This window comes from Megalobrama amblycephala, linkage group LG3, assembly GCF_018812025.1.
Source record: "Megalobrama amblycephala isolate DHTTF-2021 linkage group LG3, ASM1881202v1, whole genome shotgun sequence".
Taxonomy (NCBI): Eukaryota; Metazoa; Chordata; class Actinopteri; order Cypriniformes; family Xenocyprididae; genus Megalobrama; species Megalobrama amblycephala.
The window spans coordinates 46,514,663-46,528,493 of NC_063046.1; the positions used below are offsets into that span (position 1 = coordinate 46,514,663).

Here is a 13,831-nt window from a genome sequence, read left to right on the forward strand (position 1 = left end):
TATGTATTGGCTCATTATTTAAATATGGTTAATTTTTAACAAAAAAAAGTTGCATAGTGTACCTTTAATATCAAATACTTTAATGGTTTGATATTATTTAATATTATTTTATTATATTTTTTAAATTATGTAGCAATGCATTAACATGGCAAATGGTTGCTTGGCATCCATAGACAAAATTCTTGTAAACAAAAAGCATTTTCACATTCCTCAAAAAACTTCCCTGAGATATTGTTGCTGTAATGAGATTAGTACCTTTTTAGGTGTGGAAAATGTGGAACGGTCAGAGGCGAGGCTGTGCTTGGAGGGGGCGGGACTACATGGTATTGGGCAGGGGTCAGGGAGAGGTCGGCTCTCTACCTCAGCCAGCATACACTCCTGATAGAGAGTGGACTTTAAGAACCGAGCATAACTGTCCATCTTCATCAGGTTAAAGATCTGCAGGGACGAGTCAAAGTTTAATGTTTGATTGCCAAACAATGACAACTGTGTGAATGTGGGAGTTCATCAACCTGTAGCTGTGGCTGTTTGAACATGTTAGGCTGTGGAGCCGTCAGGACGTCATCAGCAAGTTGGGCTTGACTATCGATGTTCACCGGCATGGTGGCTTTACTTGAGAGGAAACGATTGTAGATCTCTTTGGCCTTCTGGGACAGCTGAAAAACAACAAAAATATGATTAAAATAAGATAAAAAAAAACAAAACAACTATTGACCTGTATGTTCTAAACTCTTGAAGGATAACAAAAAATGAGAATTCTGTTATCATTTACTCACCCTAATGTCATTCAAAATGCATGTTATTCTTAACTGTAACTATTAAAAATCATTTAGTTAATTGAAATGAAGCTAAAAAAATATACATACTAGATGAAATTTCAACAAACTGAAATGAAGTAAGTTAAAGGTGCACTAGGTGATTCTCTACAGAAACATTTTTTGTTATACTGGTTGAAAGTCTCCTCATATCCTGATAGCAATCACTATGTTAAGGTTATGGAGGCGTGGCTTTGGAACGACGATTTGCAGGGAGGGTGGGATCGTATACTTTCCATGCTAGTAAGCTAATGTTAGCATTTCCCAGATCACCTACTACACCTTTAAAGTTGAAGTAAAACTAAAGCTGAAATAAACAAATGAAAGCTAAATATAAACATTTTAAAAACTAAAACTAATAAAAATGACAAAAGCATGTAAGAAAATTACTATTAAAATAAAAAAGTAAATTTAAAACAAAAACTGGAAATTTAAAAATAAAAGCTAATTAATAATTACTAAAATAACACTGACATCTTTACATTTTGGTTTGTTCCCTCTCACATATTAATTGGTTTCAAAACACCTGGAATATAGCTCACAAATCATACAGATTACTGTTATTGAGCATTTATGATGCTTTTGTTACAGATTGAATTATCCTCAAAAAGAACAACCTGGACATTCTGCTTCAACAAGAAATAAAGTCGTTAGTATTCGTTAGTATAGTCGTTTGTAGAATTTTCATTTCTGGGAGGCTGAAGAAGAAAGTTTATTAAATATGTATCACCGAGGGAACCGTGTATGTGTTGCAGATGATTACCTGCTTTTTGTCATGTTCTGGAACTTGGCTAAAGCATTCACAGGCCTGCCAGAATAAGATGTTTTCCTCACTAAACTCCTTCTTTAGAAACTCCTGCAGGAACATAGAACAGTACATTTGGTTCTGAACTACTATCCTGTGACATTAATACACTTCTACTTTATGATATGGTGTCAACAACTGAATCAACACAAACTATCAATCTGATATACACAAAGGCAAGCCTGTCAAAAGCTAACTGGCCATTCAAAATGTATTTAGTTAACAATAAGCACATGTCTAAGACAAACTGCAGTACTTACAGAAAAATAGCGGACACCCACAGGATCCTGGAGCAAACGCTCAAAGCTTACGGCCCATGATGCAACACGGCGCTCAGAGAAGCGACAATGGTTGTTGACGCTAGGCAGACTACCATTACTTTCCAAACTGCTCACGCTGCCGCAATCGTGACGCTCGACACCACTGCGAACTGGACCAGGCAAAAAGTAAATATCAGAGTCGAGATGATTTAGGATGAGATTCTTAAACTGTTCTGGGGTGCGTTTCCCAAAGCGAACTATGGTCGCAAGTTCCGTCGTTACCAATAGAGTTCAATGGGACTTGCGACCATGGTTCACCAACGATGCTTTCGGGAAACTCACCCCTGGTCTGGATCACTAAACTAAAATCGCTTCTCTGTTCTGAGATATCTTTAATACTGAGGAATGAGGATAGGAGCGGGAATGATTTTAAATTTTAAGATGTTCTACACACAGCATGCAGATAACAGTCAAGAATCATCAAAGTACGAAATTTCAGTCACTAGCGTTAACAAATGATACTGAAAATAATGACTGTTTTCAAACAGGTTTCCTTCAGTCTGACACTGGTTAGTCAAACACTGTCTCATTCAAAACTCACACCATTGGTTGAGCCAATGTTGATGTGTTGGGCTGGTCAGGTTGCTCAAACTAACAGAGTAATGTTGAAAACACCATAGTTTTAGAACCAGTGTTTGCACATTTTGGGGAAGTCAGTGTTACTTTTAATTTAGGGATAGGAGAAAGCATTTTAACAGCAGAAAAACATTTTACCTTCAAATAATGGATTTTGTTATTTGTAAGCAAGTGAAGCACAAAATATGCTTACAAATCACAAATATATAATTCGTGTTGTTTTGTATCTTTGTCACAAACAGTTGCGGTCTCTATCGTGCATATTTGTTTTTCTTGCCTTGCATTAGACAAGTCCAGACAAACCTCAAAACTTTCTCTGTAAATACTGCTGTCATAACCTCCTTCAGGCAATTTAGAGCAAACATCCTCACTGGGCTGCTGACAGTTTTACTAACAATTTTTGTTTCTGAGAAGCCCAAAAGTGTTTCTCTTGAAGTGTAACTTTCTGCACAAGACATGTTATAAGGGTGCATAAAGAGTATATATTATAGATTTAATATTCTATATTAAGGACAAAATATATAACTTAACTACGTAACTCAACTATATAATGAAAGTAAATAGATCATAAAATACGCACTACTGTTCAAAAGTTTGGGGTCTATACAATTTTTTACATTTTTGAAAGAAGTCTCTTATGCTTACCAAAGCTGCATTTATTTGATCAAAATACATATAGTTAAAACAGTAACATTGTGAAATATTATTACAATTTAAAATAACTGTTTTCTATTTTAATATATTTTAAAATGTAATTTATTCCTGTGATGCAAAGCTGAATTTTCAGCATCATTACTCCAGTCTTCAGTGTCACATGATCCTTCAGAAATCATTCTAATATGCTGATTTGCTGCTACAGAAACATTTCTATTTCTTATTATCAGTGTTGAAAACATTTGCGATAGATTCTTTCAGCATTCTTTGATAAAAAGATCATTTTTTAATTATGTTTGTCTTTATGGTGATGAATTTAATGCATCCTTGCTGAATATATGTATTTTTAAAAAATTAAAAAAAAAAAAATCTTACTGACCCCATACTTTTGAACGGTAGTGTATTATTTATATAATTCATAAAATAAAATCTAAAAATACACAAATCTGTAACTCATCAATACATATTTATTTGGAAAAAGTGAGGTTTGTTTTATTCTCAGTGTAAAACGTAAGAGCACTTGCTTAAATTCTGATCTTGTACTTCTCTTGTACCATTTTCTTGTATCTCTTCATAGACAAATCAGCACTTTAAGACAAACCACACAAATAAAATTCAATGGATCACACATCAAACAAAAGTGCTTTGAGTCTAAAATATTTATTATAATAGCAATCTCCACTTAAAGCCAACCATCAGCAGAATTCATTGAACAACTTCCTGAATTCATTGGTATTGTTTGTTAGAAAGAGTTTAAATAGCGTACTCACCTCCATCTGATGCAGCCGACTGAAAGAGAAGAAAAAAAGACATGAATGAGCAATTGCCATCCTGACTTCGGTGGGGCAGAGGAGGAGAAAAAGAGGAGAGAGGTAAAGTTACTGAGCTAGAGAAAATGCCTGCAGACATCTCATCAGCCTCTCTCATCTTAACTGAATGTGTGTGATATGTGTTTGTTGCGAGGGGAGGGCTTTTACATATGGTCATTGATGTAGTTGTGTGTAGTAGCACAGCTGTTCACACCTCTGCTCTGGTTACCACCCACAAAAACACACACACACACACATCAAATGACCTGACCCAGGCCTGCCCAGACACTTGGAAAGACCATAACTTTAACAAAAAGCTTTAGTTCAAGCTTTTCAGGTCATAAAACGCTCCTGCTTCTCTGAACGTGAAATGCAAACCAAATGAGAGTAAGAATGAAAATGAATATACAAGTCCTAGATACATGGAAGCTGGCCTATATGGTAAAACCATATAATAACTTCCCTGCCTATTCATTTACATTAGCATCACGGCTAACAGAGGTGTGTGCGTGTGTGTGTAGGCTGGGAGCAAAGCACATGGACAAACACACATCATGTTTGTTCAGTGGGAGGAAGTGTAACAGAATGAGGGCAGTTATTGGGACAGCAGACGAACACACAAAGGAACAGAGACTTTTGTGAGGTGAATAAAAATGAGATTTTACAAATGTGAAGGCGGGAGATTGAAGTTCTTTGTTGGCACATAATAAAACGATAGAATCAGATTCATGAGTCACAAAACCTCTGCACAATGTTTACTGAGTGATATCATGCATGAACTTGCACTATTCTGTCTGGTGTCATTTATCTAAACGGATTTGTTGTGTAGAGGGTTTTAATTTCAGCCGTAGGCACTTTTCATTGTGTGCACCGATAAACTAATGCCAAACTTACGCCCGTCCAAAAAAAATCTTTCCTTCTAGACACAGATGCACTCAATGCATTAAAGGAACAGTAATGTAGGTACGATTGAGGTCAATTACAAAACTTTTAAGGACCAGAAAGATGAAATTATGCATATGCATAAATTATTAATAATTAAATATATAATATATTTGATATAAATAACAATGTTAGGAAGCAATTGTACTCAATTGACCCTTCGCAGGGAGTTTGATTGACAAGCGATCTAACCAATCAGAACGCCGAATCCGCCATTTTGTCCGACAAAGCAGTCAGGAGCTAGAAGATTAACCTCGGTGGATTTAAACTTGAAAAATGGTGCATACTGGTGTCTTTCTGCGTTTGAAACAACATTCCTTCATGTTCATTCATGTTTATTTGATGCTATAAATGAACTAGTAGGAAGAGATGATCGGTTCACTAGCCTCTTGAGCTGAGGCGCTACAGAGATCTGTCACGACACATTAAAGAGCCACAAAACGGTTTTTATTGTTCGAATTTCTTTAAAAAAACTACACAGTGTTAATATCATAAGTAACCTGCTCTGTCTTGTCTGTCGACGTGTTGTCAGTGTCCTCTTTGCCCCGTGATGTATTTTTCACTGTGTGTGGCGTAGCAGCGCCACGGCTTGTCGGACAAAGCAACAGTAACTAAGGGGGGCGGGTCTTTGCGAAGGGTCAATTTAATTGTACTCAGTTTAATATTAACATGTATAAATAAATAATAAAAGCTTAACTTGTATTGTATCCATTTTTTAAAGACATTAAAGAGCTCTAGTTTTCATTGTTTGTAATAATGATATTTGACATTTAGCTGCATTAAAGTCACAAAATATCAACAGGAGCATTCATATCTGTATGTAAAGGCAATAAGTTAAAATAGCAGTTCATCAGCACTCAGAAATGGCACATTCCATTCCTAGTGTGTCACTATTATCAAATCTGAGCTCTTCTATCGCCATGACTAACGGAGAGCTATTTATACGCTAATAAAAGACAAGGATTCTGAGAATGGAGAACGGCTAAAGGCGGATACATATGACAACACTTTAATCATTGAGGTTCATGTGAAGGACATCATTCTCTTATCTTACAAATGGTTTTGACCAGTGATGCATGAAGTGCTAAGCATGGATACTTTTGTGATGATCTAAGAAAAAAAAGAGAAGAATAAGGACATGAAGTGCTTCCAAGCATTTTTAAAAAATATGAAATAAAACATTTTAGATTACATTTATATTATGTTGCTATGGAGTTGCTAGGATGTTCTGGATAGTTGTTAGGTAGAGCTTACTGTGCCAAGTAGTCAGGTCAAATCACCTTTATTATATAGCGCTTTCAGTTTCAAAACAGCTTTACAGAAATAAACAGGAAAATAATAATTCAATGGTGCAAACAAAATTCAATCCTGCTATAAAGCAGCTCTAAAAAGACAATAGTAAACCGTAATTATTTATTACAGTGTTGATTCAGTTTGGATCAAAAACTATGTAAAGTTCATAAATTATGGAATGAATTCAGTTAATCTATAAATCAGCTCTGGAGAAAACGTTCTTCATCCAATTCAGTTCTCATCCAATAGTGTCAGTGCATTCAAGTCAATAATATTGCTGAATGTTAAAGCATTTTTTTTGGAGAGGCTAGCAATAGCAAGCTAGCTTTTAAAGCATAAGATCCCACCCTCCTCCAAAACACATGAACGCACACAGCCAGAGCAGAGTCTTCAAAGCACATAACATTACAATAATAATGAACATAAACAACTTAAAGGGTTAGATCACCCAAAAATGAAATTTCTGTCATTACTCACCCTCATGTCATTCCAAACCCGCAACACCTTCATTCATCTTCGGGGCACAAATCTGAACGTTTTTTCTTCCAAAGAAAGCAGCGAAATTACCACATTCAAGGTCCAGAGAAGTAGTAAAGACATTGTTAAAATAGTCAACGTGACTACAGTGGTTCAACCTAAGTGACAAGAACACTTTTTGTGAGCAAAAATATCTTATTTTGTGTTCTGAAGATGAACGAAGGTCTTACGGGTGTGGAACGACATGAGGGTGAGTAATTAAAGACAGAAATTTTACTTTTGGGTAAACTAACACTAACTTTTGCCGCTGACAGTGTTGCCATAAAAACACATTAATCGGAGACTGAGGATGAGGATGTGAGGATGTAGAACAGCCGGGTAGAACGTCACGGGTTGGCATCTCTTAATGACGGTAGTTACAACATGACGTGAATTCCAGGCTGCATCACAAGTCAGATTGTGGATAAATATCATTCAGAATTTTAAGTAAAATGGAAAAAGTAAGTAAAAAGAACCCGCCCCAAAGTCTAAATGATCCTCTACATGACATTCCAAGTGAAATCCCCATTCTCCAGATGGCTTGTTTCCCTTATTCAATGTTTCTTTTACCCACTTTACTATCTGTCAGCCTTCACCAGAAATCACACATTTAGAAAAGTAATAGCACAGCTCTCCTCAACAAGCTGCATGATTTGAGCGATCATTCATCTCTATAGCATAAACAGTGTAGGACAAGTTATACACCAAAGTTTAATACCTATAGTTTGAGGTGTATTTAAAATCCAAATCCTGTAGTAACAGATACTTTCCATAGTGAGAACAACTAACAATATACAAACAGTGCTGCATTCTATAAACATAAACATATGAAAACACTGCTTAAGCCTCATCTACAATGTAGGTCTTTTTTCCATCACATCCCAGTCCAAGAATGCTCTTAACACAGTGTACAGACGCAAGAGGGATGGCCTTCAAAAACCACAAGCCTTCAGGCCACTTCAAAGCATAAATGTGTCTTAAAATGGTGAGCTGCACAGGCCGGCTTATGCTCCACTCTGAACAACTCAAACTAGAGTTCACTAATAACATACAAGAGTCTGAGTCCTTCGCTGTAACAATCTCAATCAAAGACCCACAGATAAAGACGTTCTCTAACAAAGTCCCACTGATGTAAACCTCACACTCCTCATAAGACCAGAAGCAGCTCCGTCTATGCTTCTAATTGTAGTGAAGGATGAAGTTAGTAATGGGAAACAGAAGGAGGAAAGACAGAGCTGGGAAGAAAATGAGAAGCTATGAAACGCTGAAGCCTGATTACCATTCGTTTTGTGTCACCACCCTGGTGTATTTGGTCAGAAACACTATGGCAACAATTCATCTCAGACCACAGACTGTGAGGCCACCAATGACACGCGTCTCAGGCAGAGGTGCTCTATATATATCACGCGGCCTCATGAGCAAACGTGTTATTAGACGGGGGTTTCGCAGCAGCAGGATCTGGTAGGTGTACAGTGTGGCAGGGTGCAGAGTTGCCTTGCAGACATCTGGTTGTTGTGACCCGCTGAGTGACTTGTGAACCAATTAGATGCTTTGGAACTTATGAGAAGTAAAACCAAGGAACTGTATTTACAGATTCCAAGAGGAAATGATGAGGTAATTTCTGTGTTTAGAAGAAAACATGTTTAAGCCTGTTCACTAGAATAGCACAGGGAAAATTTCACTGCATGGTAAACCATAATTAGGCTCATCTTCATTCATTCATCTTCACTGAAGGCATTTTTGTTACAATATTCACCTCAATCTGTGTCTGTGTATCAAAATTAGATTGTGAAATTGTGACAGTGATTCTGAAGAAAAAGAAAATGTGAGTGATTTCCTGATGCAAAGATATTGTAGGTGGTTGCCAAAGGATTGCAATATGTTCTGTGTGGTTTCTAGTGCGTTTTTGTAGTTTTATGTGTACACTAAATTTATGTATTATTTACCCTAGATATCCCTAGGATTTACCCTAGATATCCCTTCTTTGAGTCTTGAATGTATAGACCAAAAACATGAAGGTGATTAGATGACAGAATTTCCATTTTCGGGTGAACTATCCCTATAAATTATCAGCAATCGTTATGTCAATAGACATAGCCCCTTTGCATTTCCAGGCCACACATAGTGTTCCTTACAATCACAAACTACTTTCTTATGATGTTTTTGCACACTTGCCATATTCCCTTCTTCTCGTGAATCTTCACACCTCCACTGATGTTACGTAAGCAACCTTAGCTGCAACTACATGTGTGGCAATAGCTGCCAAGACTTGCTTTGTTTATATTTCCACCTTCTGGACTACATAAGAGACATGCCCTTTTAACCTCAAAGAAATAAATCCTGGATTCTCTCAGTATGAGAGATTTTGATAAGGATTAATTTGTGATTTAAATGTAGCTGTGTCATTTTCTTTCAGTTGAAACCTTTTACACTACCTCTATGTTGTCAAGGAAGGTCTTTCTTCTCATTCAGGATGTTCTGTGAATTCAAACAAACATATTCTAGCTTCTACTGTTGACATTTGTTGATAAAGGAAGACAAAACCCATAGCCAGAGCACACTATCTCTAGGCTACAGCTAAAAACACCATCACAAAAGAGAAGCAGTTGGTCTAAACAAAATATCTTGGCTTGTCATAGCATGTTTAAACTGGTAAACTGCAATACATACGGAAAAAGACAAATAACAAAGAGTCACAATCACAGGCAATAATACACTTAAAAGATAAAATATTTTGATTTAAGTCCTTTTTTATGAAAAATTACCCAAAAAAGTACTTTTTTGTACAAATTCAATTTAATTTAATTATGCCAACTTGATGAAATTATTAAATAAAAGTGAAAAGGTCTAAGAAGGATTCAAACTTAATTTGCACCATCATGCAACATTTCCATGTGCACTGAGTTTGCTTCTCTGATGGAACCACTCTACTTCAACACAGCTTAAAAAAAAAAACAGTAATATTAACACATAATTCCATTATATATTTAATATATTTTCCAATATGTGCCTTTTTTACAAAACACTGGCTACTGGCTATTTAATTACTAACAGAGTTTGTTTAAAAAAAAAAATTCTGGACTTTGTACTTCGGTTATGACCAACAAAAATTAACGCAGTCCTGATGCAAACAGATTAAATTAACTTGCACTTTAGATGTAAAATAATTTAACGCAGTGAAATTATGTTGTGACAAAATGTTCAACAACTGTGTTGTAACTCATTTTAATTAACAACATTGAAACTAAAGTAAAGTGAGGACAGACGTCCAGACACACAACTGTGGAAACATCAGAGCGTGAAACAACTGTGTCTCAAGTCCAGCTGAGCCAGAGACTCCCTGCCGCAGCTGCCCGGTGTGGGAGTGCAGGAATGAGATAAAACAGCTAATGAGTAAAGCAGCTGATCTAACCTAGCCTGATTATTTGCCTTTGGAAAAAAAAAAGAAGAAGAAAAAAATAACAATCTCAACCAGAGAAAAAGACTGTAGCGCAAACTCACCGCTCTTGGGGGACGCTTTTTCTTGAAAGAAAGTCTCCTAATGAGACTCATAGTCAGGAGGCTTCTTCTCTTTGTCTGTGATTTTGGGTTCATTACTGCAACTGGATGTGTGGGTGACTGTGTGTACTGTGTGTGAGAATAACTGAAGATCTCCACCCAGGATCAGATAGCGATACAAAAAATCTTGTCGGTACACGTTCAGTCGGCCCCCAACATATGATAATACGATACACACCAACAGAATTCTTCTACTGTAGTCATCATAACTAACCTGTGACACACAAATTATATCAACTGATACTTCCTCAAACTTTAACCAGTTAACCTATTCCCTGTCTTCATTTTCACAAAGTTTATTTGGGGGTGGTTTAGTGAGAGAGTTTAATTTTCATCCTTTAGACAAAGAATGTCCCTAAATTAAGTTATGTGATATTAATTAAAGGTGCCGTAGAACATTTTGGGGCATCATTAATTATGCACCGATTTAGTGCGCGGCCCCTTTAAATCCTCGCGCTCCCTGCCCCCCGAGCTCTCGACTATAATACAGTGTATAAATAAAGTTCACACAGCTAATATAACCCTCAAATGGATCTTTACAAAATGTTCATCATGCATACTGCATGCATGCATCGATTCCTGTGAGTACAGTATTTATTTGGATGTTTACATTTGATTCTGAATGAGTTTGATAGTGCTCCGTGGCTAACGGGCTAATGCTACACTGTTGGAGAGATTTATAAAGAATGTATATATGTTATAAAGTAGTATTTATGCATTATACAGACTGCAAGTGTTAATAATGAAAATAATGATGGCTCTTGTCTCCGCGAATACAGTAATAAACTATGGTAACTTTAACCACATTTAACAGTACATTAGCAACATGCTAATGAAACATTTAGAAAGACAATTTACAAATATCACTAAAAATATCATGTAATCATGTCAGTTATTATTCCCCCATCTGCCATTTTTCGCTATTGTTCTTGCTTGCTTACCTAGTCTGATGATTCAGCTGTGCACAGATCTAGACGTTAATACTGGCTGCCCTTGTCTAATGCCTTGAACATGAGCTGGCATATGCAAATATTGGGGGCGTAACATATTAATGATCCCGACTGTTGTGTAACAGTAGGTGTTATGTTGAGATTCGCCTGTTCTTCGGTGGTCTTTTAAACAAATGAGATTTACATAAGAAGGTTATAAGAAGATTTACATTTCCATGTACTGAACTCTTGTTATTCAACTATGCCAAGGTAAATTCAATTTTCCATTCTATGGCACCTTTAATTTTAGTCCATTGTACTATTGACTAAAACATTGTTTAATTTATTAATTTTTAGTTTATGAAATTAACATTAAGTGACAACAATTATCAAAATAAGACTAAATAATAATAAAAAAAGATAAATCTGAGTGTCAATTTAGACCAAAAAAAAACCAATGCCAGATATTAACAATGCACTATTTTTTTAGAAGAAGAATGTAGAAAGAATTGATTCAAATGCACCATTTATTTATAAAATATATCAATAGGGCTTATTGCAGGAACGCTTTTATAGTTGGCAGAAGTACTCGCTTTTTGGTGTGTTTGCACTGTAGGAACTAGGAATGATTTTAGTTATAGGAACGCCTTTTGGGGGCGACTAAATTAGCTCCTACTTCAGAGTAGGGTCTAATCTAGCACAACAGACCTTATTCACAGCAGTGCCATCTTTGACTTTTAACAGGAATGAAAGCGAAGCTGTGAGGGATAGACATACATCTCTTTAGTGGGTTGTAATTATTTAAGGTGTTTTTGGATTGTTCTGCTGACGAAACTCTGCAAAAATACTATCCAAGAATATTCAGTAGACAAAAAACTCAAACATGACAACATGAGCTGTGGGAAATTATGAGTGATCTAGGAGCTTTATACAGCTTTTTACAGCAGATGCCAAAGAAAACACTTTAAGTCTATCCCTCACAGCCTCGCTTTCATATCTGCCATGGCACTGCTTTGAATAAAGTCTATAGGAGCTACAAGTAACCTAAGTTTATGTTGATTGGCCGAACGTATGCCATACGAAACACTGGCACCATGTAAACACACAGTTTACATATACTTAATCCAAGAACTAACTCCATGAACATATATACACGATAGCTGGACCAATGCCGAAGTTCAGACACTTCTCAACCTTTACGCTACTGAGTTGTTGACATTGTCAAATGGCGCGCTTAAATGACATCTCTGTCGGCTGGCTTAAGTCAGTTCAGAGTTCCTACTGTTGGTGTGAATGCAAACAGGAAAATGGCCCTAGGGGAAAATTTAGTTCTCAGGGTACCGCCCTGGTGGCTAGTTTCTATAACTGAGCCCCTACTGCCTTTTTGCATATTGTCTTCGTTATTGTTGATGAAATCTTGGTCAATAAACATCTTCATCAGCAATCCTTTTGACAAAATGAGACATATTCAGTTTGTATTTCATATGTAATTATTTGAAGAAGCATCTATGAATAAATTTAGACAGTTTTATTTCTCTTAGCACTGGACATGATGGGTGGGCCTTTCCCAGACTGAAGCTACCAGGGAAGGGTGATTATATTATATGCCATTTTTCTTTTTCATTTTGGTTTCAAACCAAGTCTCAACTGTATTTGGAGATACTGTGGTAGGAAAAAATAGAGTTTGCCAGCCCTGTTATAGGCTGGGCTGGTGTGTAAGTTTCTGAGAATAGACTGTGAGCTTCTGAATGTGTGTGAGTTGGGTGTGTAAGTATGAGAGAGAGATAAAGAGGGCTGTAGATTTACAATATTAGTTTCCGCTTATTCTCAGTCAATGGCTCAAGATTAAGGAAGTATCCATTCTGTTGGGTAAGCAGGCTTGATCTGACTTTATAAATTGACCGATGAACACCCTACTTCAGCTGAAAAAAAAAAAAAAAAAAAAACTTTTAAAGTTTAGTTTAAGCTGTAGCCCAGAGCTAAAGCAAAGCTAATTCTATTCTGGATTCTAGACACATTTTCAAGGAGGCAAAACAAATCTCTTCCTCTTATCTTTGGCAGACAACAAACTCCCTGAAAATAACATCAGAAACCTCGGAGGAGACTTCCTTTGAGCTCAACGGAGGAAGGGAAAGCCTGATAAGATGGTTTGATCAAAACTTTGATCAAACTTCAAGTGTTCATTATACTAGCTGCCAGCATTCATTGATTTATAAGACCAGAAAATTTAAAACAAAGGAAAAACACTATGATTTGCCATTCACCTAATCAGAAGCAGTAACATCTCAATTAAACAACATGATTACAGTGAAGGATGAAAAACAAAACCAAATGCAAATTGGAAACCACAAAATATTGTTTACCAAGGCCATGTGTTCTCTTCCCAACCATAAAAGGAACCACAGCGATATTTTAACTGCTGACTTTGAATACATTGCTTGTGGAAGACTGTCCTTGTAATCATCAGGACAAAGTGCAAAAATCGCACTGACCTGGATCTTATGAGGAACAATGACTGGATCTTCTCCATGTGTAAATGATATCACATTCACTAAAGGGGTCACAACTGGAGGACAGTGTCGGAATGTTTGGCCTCTGGACAGAACATCCTACA

At 36.5% G+C, this 13,831-nt stretch overlaps 1 protein-coding gene across 2 annotated transcripts in view; it reads right to left on the reverse strand.

Moving 5' to 3' along the window:
* Positions 1-13,831, reverse strand: part of rgs12a (regulator of G protein signaling 12a) — a 39,679-nt gene that overhangs the window by 12,354 nt on the left and 13,494 nt on the right. For both annotated transcript variants that reach the window (XM_048185698.1, XM_048185697.1), the window contains exons 4-8: positions 3,941-3,959; positions 1,881-2,050; positions 1,579-1,671; positions 513-656; positions 256-438 (exon numbers count right to left, since the gene is read on the reverse strand). In XM_048185698.1, coding sequence (XP_048041655.1) covers positions 256-438; positions 513-656; positions 1,579-1,671; positions 1,881-2,050; positions 3,941-3,959 — 609 coding nt within the window. The remainder of the gene's footprint in view (positions 1-255; positions 439-512; positions 657-1,578; positions 1,672-1,880; positions 2,051-3,940; positions 3,960-13,831) is intronic.